Consider the following 7,935-nt stretch of genomic DNA (forward strand, 5'->3'; position numbering starts at 1 on the left):
TGGCACGTCCTGCCCGCCCTCACCCCTGAGCAGCATGCACACCTCCCTCCATGGAGACAACTCTTTGAGAATGCAGGTTTTCATCCCGATGCTTTTGACTGCAAATGCCTTCACAGTCTGACCTCAGAGGGTCTGTGCAAAATTCCCTGGTGAGGGGGCCCACAGGCTTCACAAGATTTCCAAATGGTTTGTGAATCATAGACACTTCAGACTCAGTTCTCTAGAGAGTGAACACAATTGTGAAGGTCTTTTTTTAAAATACTGAAGTGAAAGTCACAGAACAAATGTAACCATTGAAAGTGAACAGTTCAATGACATTTAGTGCATTGACAGTGTTGTGCAAGCACACCTCTATCTCAGTCCAAAACATTTGCATCACACCTCTCTCCCCTGCAAAAGAAACCCCATCAGGATTAAGCAGCTGCTTCCCATCTCCCACTACCCCCAGGCCCTGCTAGCAATTCATCTAATAGATTTACGTATTCTGGACCTTTCACATAAATGAAATCATATAACATACGACTTTTTGTATCTGATTTTTTTTCTGATTTAGCATCATGTTTCCAAGGCTCATACAGCAGTTCTTGTAACAATCACCACAATAACAATGAGGATGACACAACAGCAGAAAATGCTTACGTTCCTACAGATGTGGTTCTGCAATATGTAGGAACAGACATTCTTTCTTGAGGCCCAGGGCTCAACTCCCTCCTCCACCTTGTAAATGGAGTATACTCTTGGGGTCTGAGATTGGGGGAGGCTTGTAACCTGTTTGGACCCAGCACAGAAGCCCTCCAGACAGGCCTCACAGTTGTCACTATTGTGTGGTCCTTCAAGAGAGATGTCCTGGATCATAGGAACCTCCTCTGTCAACTGAAATCTTCCTCCACAGCATTTCTCCATAATTCGGAACACCAGGTTTTTCAGGATTCTTGAGATGTTCTCTTGCGTGAACTCAGGGTCCTCAAACAGAGGTTGGGGGCACTTCTTACATCTCTGGGTAAACACCCTCATCTTCACCTGGCCCCTGGACTTCTCCTCACTCCAGTGCATGTGGAAAAGGACCAGAACCTGGGCAGAGGCCCAATTACGAGAGCAGGAGGAGCACTGGAACCTGTGGAGACACAAGAGAGCCTCAGCCTGGCTCCATGTGGCCAAATCACAGGGCACTGCCAGAGAGAGAAAGGAGCTACCAACCGCAGAGAGACACGACTTGACTGGGGCTGTGGCTCAGTGGTGGAAGAAATTACTAAGACCTCGTTCCCATCTCCACTGTGCCACTGACACGCTGCATGCCACACACTGTCTGCTATGAAAACAGTGAATTGCAAGCTGTTAGATCTGGGAGGGACCTTGGGCATCTTCTAAGTCCAACACGTTCATTTTAGAGATGACACTCTGGAAACTCCTCATGTCCAGAGACCCAGTGGGTATAAAAAGGCATGACTGGGACTCTGGTCTCCCTATTCCAAAGCAAAGCTTCTTCAAATGTAGATTCAAATGGGTCAGAGGCTACAACTGCAGCAGCAGCCAGTTCAGTTCAGGACCCTGAAATCCACAAATGCATACAGGTGAGTGTTGATTAAGTTATAGACTCATGGGTTGGCGGCAGGAGCCTGAAGAGTCCAGGGTTCTCCTAGAGGAAAGCCTTTGCCTTTCACTTGGCTGCCGAGGGTCCCCGGTCGGCAGTATTGCAGGGAGATCACAGCGTCCAGCTCTCTCTTCATTTGTTCCCCCTCCAACCCAGTTCCTTTGCTCAAAGTAGCCTGGAAAACTTCATATTCTGAACGCCACTGGCTGCAGACAGGGTACAAGAGAATGACACCTTGTCTCAGCAGGGAGGAGGGCAATTTTCTGAGCTAAGGTATCTGGACAAATACATGTTAGGAGGTAGAGAGAGAATAAGGCAGGAAGCATATGGCTGTACCCAGGAAAGGATATGGGAGAGGCAGAGAGCTGCAGTGTGGCGGAGACATTTAATGCTCACCAAATTATCCATGCACTCCCTCCCACTTCCCAGCCCCTTTGCCGTGAGGTTGGGGCCATGGGATCATTGGGCGATGAGATGAGGCCAGCAGTGATATATGTTCCTTCCAGATATGGTCACAGAAGCCCTGGTAAGACATTCCAGCTTTCTCTTCCTCTGCTTCGGTGACCTTGGAAGCCACATATAAGGTTAAATCAGTGATATTTCCAGGTTTATTTGTCACTGTCACTGAGCCTAGCCTTGGCTTGATGCCTAGATACAGAGAAATTAGGCCGCGGGTGGTGAATTGGAGAGGGCTGGGAAGACTGAGTTAGTCCAGGGCATGCTCCTATATCTTGACTCTAGCTGCAACCCACAGAGTGAATGCAAGGTTGAAATGAGAGGGAGAGGTCAAGAAGCTGTGATCACTGTGAGAGGACCTTGCTGGGAGTCACCCAGAGTCAGCAGTGCAGAGGGACCTGGGCCCTGCTCTGAGCAGACGTCCACTGCCATCCCCTGGGTCTCAGTGCTGTGTTCCTGTGCTGGTTCAGAGTTCAAACTTCCCACAGATAAATGGACTGAGACTTTGGTGCAATGATCCCTATGGCAGCTCCTGGCCTGGGAAAGCCATAGGCCAGTGGGAGGGCTCTGCTCCCTCTATGTAGACTCTCCCCTGGAGGGGGCAGCAGGTGGGACAGAGTCCCCAGCCTCCACCCTCTGTGCACTGTGGGCAGTCATCCCCGTCACCCTCCCAAGCCTTGGGGCTCCCCATTTCCACCTGGAAAAGAGAGGATGAGACTTAGGACGATTTCTAAGACTCCTATTTTAAAAAGATTCTATCAGCTCAGAGTAGAGAGGGGCAGGATTGCTGCCTGGTGCCCAGGCCCCCTGCTCCTCCGGCCTCCCCCAGAGGGGTCTCCTCAGTGCCGTGAGTCTCTCCTCCTAGGGGCTCCATGGTGGGTCCAACAGTCTCCCTAGGCAGGGGGTACATGCACCGCCCATGGGTGCAACAGCTGTCCTTCCTCCCCTCCCCTTTCCTGGCTGCTCCCTGTCCCCACCCCCGCCCGCAGACTGATTTCTCTGTATTCAGGCATTAGCTCACAAAAGTGCTCAGGCCTGCTCTTGTTTTGGGGTTCATTGTAATTGTGAAAAAACAATCTTTTTTTTTTTTTTTTTTGAGACGGAGTCTCACTCTGTCACCCAGGCTGGAGTGCAGTGGCGCGATCTCTGCTCACTGCAAGCTCCGCCTCCCGGGTTCACGCCATTCTCCTGCCTCAGCCTCCCAAGTAGCTGGGACTACAGGCGCCCGCCACCGTGCCCGGCTAATTTTTTGTATTTTTAGTAGAGACGGGGTTTCACCATGTTAGCCAGGATGGTCTCTATCTCCTGACCTTGTGATCTGTCCACCTCGGCCTCCCAAAGTGCTGGGATTACAGGCGTGAGCCACCATGCCTGGCCGAAAAAACAATCTTTAATGAAGTTAAAACTTCTTGGATGATGGGCATCTTATTTCCCATAGTCTTCAATTTGCAAGCATGGAATAGAACAAGAAAAGTAACAGGTATACCTAGTAAGAAATGCTCAAGGATTTTCTGGAATTCGTACCATCACATTCCCCCTCACCTGGCGAAGGTCCACTGCTGGTATTGCATCCAGCCTGGCTCCAGGACATTGGGAAGAAGGCCCTTGTCTGGTCTCAGGGTCCATCTGTGCCATGGCTTCACCTCCTGCATTAACTCCTGAAACATTTGCTTCCACACTTCTGTGTCCCGAGTCATCTCTGCTGTTATGGTGTGCCGGGGTGGGTTGAGCTCTCCTGGGCCCTGGCAGGTCTGTAGTGGGAGATGAGGTTTCTCACTTCACAGGGCAAGGGCTCAGACCTGCCCTCCCTTTGAGGACCTGGATTGGGCCCATGGACCATGTCTCTGCCCCAGGGACAAAGGTCAGTTGGCTCCAAGTTCAGAGGATGGCACTAGGCTCCACAAGGAATTTCAAAAGGCACAGAACTTGTGATTTTATTCATCAAAATGTTGCCAAGGGAGAGCTCTAAACTCCAAATCAGGAGGAGTGCACTTCACTTCAGTCTGGCTCTGCTGTCTACCTGCCTGTGACCAGGAACACATCTTTTCACTTCCAGCACCCCTGTACACGGTGGAGAGAGGCTGCAGGTGTTCTCTCCAGCTCTAACACTGGAAAATCCTTCTCCATCAGACTGCTGTGCTCACGCTGGGGAGGAGAGGCACAGGGAAGAAGGATGCAGTGGTCCTGGGACCTCAACGGGATTCGGATTCCCATGTCCTTGCTCCAGGCTCTTTACATTCCGGCAGACACCCAAGGCTGCCCACCCATGAGAAACCAAAGCTGACGCAATCACTGTTTGCCCAGGTGACAGGTACAAGGGCGCAGGTCGGTGAGAGGCCACTAGCCCTAGGCAAACCCAGAGTCACTGCCCTCCTTCCTGAGGGGGTTCCCCATCCTCCACTTCCTGCAAGAGAGGATGAGGAGGAGGAAGAGGGGAGATTAGGGAGTGGGTACCAGAGTGGGCAACACCCCAGGAAGGTGCACAAGATTCTGGTGTCTGCATCCCAAGACCTGTCCACAAACTGCATGTGTCTTCCTCGGAGCCAGGCACTGGCCTATGTCCCTGGCCATCTCCCAAGAGGAGGAGAGGAAGGAAGGGAGCAGACCAGGGAGGAAAAAGGAAAGGAGGCTGGGGATGCAGGGGGACAAGGGGATCTTCTGGGGCACTTGGAAACAAAGCCACCTCCTTCCTCCTCTCCAGCCCAGCTGCCCGCAGCTCTTGCCCTTGGATTCAGCTCCTTGGCAGGTCCAAGTCCTGGGCCTCCCCTCTTTCCAAGACAGTTTTGTTTCTCAGCATTAAAGCCATCCCTCGGTTCCAGGGGGATTGGTTCCATGGCCCCCCACAGATACCAAAATCCTTGGATGCTCAGGTCCCGTATATAAAATTACATAGTATTTGCATATAATCTATGTACATCCTTCCGTATCCTTTAATTGATCTCTAGATTGCTTATAATACCTAATATAATGTAAATGCTATGTAAATAGCTGTTATACTGTATTGATTTTAAACTGCGAACTAAAAATAAGATCCTAAGCCCCCAAACCAACTGAATGGACTCGCTTTTGGCCAAGGGGACCCCTGAGAAACCTGAAAAACTAAATTCCCAGCTAGATAGGAGGGGGGGTTGGAAACACCTTATCATACTCCCTCCCTTTGAGCTTAGGGACAACTGACCAGCATTGAGGTTAAAACAGAGATCATAAGACTGACAAAATAGACTGCTTGTCGCAATAAGATAACCACTTTATAAACAAGACCTAAGGCCGTGCACGGTAAAAGTTATGCCCTACAAACCATAATATCTCATTAAAGGGAGTTTTATTAACCTGGCATAATGGGGCTACTTTCCAACCTGACTGTGGTATACATCACATGACAGAGAGCAGACTCCCTTGACTTCAGCATTCCTTTTGCTGACTTCATCTGCACACAACGCTTAAGTCATTGCTACACCCCGAAAGAGATGTTCAACTTTGAATGTGACTATATTTGGAAAAAGGGTTTCTGCAGATGTAATTAAGTGAAGGATCTAGAGATGAGGTCAGTTTCATGAAATTTAAAGTTTCTTTTCATGGCAGGACATAACACAATGACAGGAAGATAGATACAAGGCAGAACTTTTTGTTAGTTATAACTCCAGACAAGGGAAGGCTGCCAGCCAGGCCCACACAGGGTGCCTGGGGACAGGGTAACAGCCAGCTGGAGCTGTGAGGGGCAGTTTGTGGGTGGGAAGTTGGGTAGTTGCGTGGGGCTAGCTAGGTTTCATGGGCTCCCTGTGGATTGGCTCATTTAAATAATTCTGAGCGCTCCAGGGCATAGGGATTGCCCCTAGTTGTCTAGTACTATTACGGACAAAATTGGTTCCCCCTAAATGGGGTCTTTTCCTGTTTAGTGCTGCAAAGCCAATATGCAAAATCAAAAGTGAATCTTAAGCAGCACAAGTTTTATTCAATGGCCATGGAATTGAGAAGTGGGAGCTTGGCTCACAAATCAACTTGTCAACTAGTGAGGGAAGAAGGATTTCTCTAATGAAGGGGTTGACCATTAGAAACGAGGGGAGGAATAGTCATGTCTTTTCTGGAGATGGGTGGCGAACTTCTTGGAACTGGAGTGCTGCTTTCCTTTTTGTCCTTTTATGGCCTCTTTTGATCATGGTCATGGTGATTGTCAACCGTCATGGTGCTTGTAGGAGGGTAATTTAGCATGGAAATGAGATTATAATAAAGCCTGAGATCTTTCTGAAGTCATTTGATTGTCTATCTTCGTTCTAACCAGTCTTAGCTGGACTGGTTACAAAGGGACATTTGTATCACAGGTGTCCTCTTTTTCAAAGATAAGCAGAGGTAAAATGGGGTAGAAATTCAGCTGTGTCACAGAGGCATTACACTAGGTAACAGTTCCTGGCCTTGGGATTATTAGGGCAGGTGCACAGTGATCAGGAGTGGCCAGATAAAAAAAGTGGTTGGAGTGTGGACTGATTCCTCTTTAGCCAGGGCCTCAAACATCATTAAGAAATAAAACTAAGCTATATTACAAGACTGTCCTGGATTTGGGGTAGGCCCTAAACCCAGTGACAGGTATCTCTATAAGGGAAAGGCAGGGTGGCATTTGAGACACAAAGACCTAGGAGAAGACCATATGGAGACAGAGCAGAGAACAGAGTTAAGCTGGCACAAGCCAAGAACACCTGAAGCCCACAGAAGCTGGAAGAGGCAAGAAAGGATTCTCTCTAGACCAGCCTTTATAGGAGGCATGGCCCTGCTCATGCTTTGATTTTGGTCTTCTAGCCTCCAGAATTATGAGAAAATTCATTTGTATTGTTTTTAAGGTGTCCAATTTGTGATATTATGCATGGAAGCCTTAAGAAATGATACACTGGTGTTTAACCCCCCTTGACTTCCCAGCTGTCCTGAGGGTTGGAGCCACCTGCCTGCTCTCTACAACAGGTAGAAGAATAGAAAGCAACTTCAGCACATACTTGCACTAGTGTGGGCCTTCCTTTTCCTACCTGCCACCACTTCCTTGGGTTCAGGTCCTCACTATCTGACTGGACAATTTGTATTTATATCCCCGAGTATTGTCTTTCAAAAATCATCCTTTACAGAGCTGCCAAAGAGCTTTTAAAAATTCAAATGCCACCCCCTGGCCAAGCTGGCCTCCTTGCTCTTCCTTGCACAGAATAAGCTGGCGCATGGCTCATTCTGTCAGTTCCTCTGGGCCTCCTCTTGAATTATTAGGGAGGCCTTCCTTAAATTCCCTCAATAAAGCGGCAAACCTCTCCCTCTCCTCCCACACTCTCTTTCCTTCTCACTATTCTATTTTTCCACATTTGCTTATTTTTTAACCATCTCCTGACATAGCCTTGCTTTCTAGGAAACTGCCAGTCCTGAGATAGAAAAGCAGGGAATTTTTGTTCATCTGAGCAGTGCCTGGATATTCAGTAATTATTTGAATGAATGTTGAATGAATTCTGTCCCAAATTCTGTTAACTCTATAGAACTATCCCAGTCTGGGGTTCCAGGGGTGGGAGGAGGGAGGATGGGGATGGTCTTGCAATTGCTCTTATTACAGTTTTTATGAGGGCAACTACAGTTTTCTGGATCTATGCATTCTCTGGGGAATCATCCATTTCCTCTCTGATAACTTACTTCTTTTTCTGTTGGAGCTTTCTGCTGTGTCATCATCTCAGACCTAATGACACTTAAATAATCCCCTTTTAGTTTCCCAACTGTAGGAGCCTTTGGATCAAGGTAAGCCTCTTTTCCCTTTCAAATGTGGCCAGCCTACCCTCTGTGATCTTATTCTCCAAGGAAATTGCTCTCTCAGTGAAGTTTAATGAAAATGCTTTCCGCATTTTTCTTTCCTTTTACACTGTCCCTGTGCT

General features: G+C 48.4%; 1 protein-coding gene across 1 annotated transcript; it reads right to left on the minus strand.

Annotated features, from left to right (window-relative positions):
* Positions 1 to 520: 520 nt before the first annotated feature.
* Positions 521 to 4,097, minus strand: RTP3 (receptor transporter protein 3). The gene is made up of 2 exons (XM_007983960.3): positions 3,590 to 4,097; positions 521 to 1,114 (listed from the first exon to the last, which is right to left on the minus strand). Exons 1-2 carry the CDS (start codon positions 3,742 to 3,744, stop codon positions 571 to 573), a joined length of 699 nt encoding a protein of 232 aa, XP_007982151.1. The 5' UTR covers positions 3,745 to 4,097; the 3' UTR covers positions 521 to 570.
* Positions 4,098 to 7,935: the final 3,838 nt, after the last annotated feature.

The sequence above is a fragment of the Chlorocebus sabaeus genome, chromosome 22 (genome assembly GCF_047675955.1).
Source record: "Chlorocebus sabaeus isolate Y175 chromosome 22, mChlSab1.0.hap1, whole genome shotgun sequence".
In the NCBI taxonomy this organism is placed as follows: domain Eukaryota; kingdom Metazoa; phylum Chordata; class Mammalia; order Primates; family Cercopithecidae; genus Chlorocebus; species Chlorocebus sabaeus.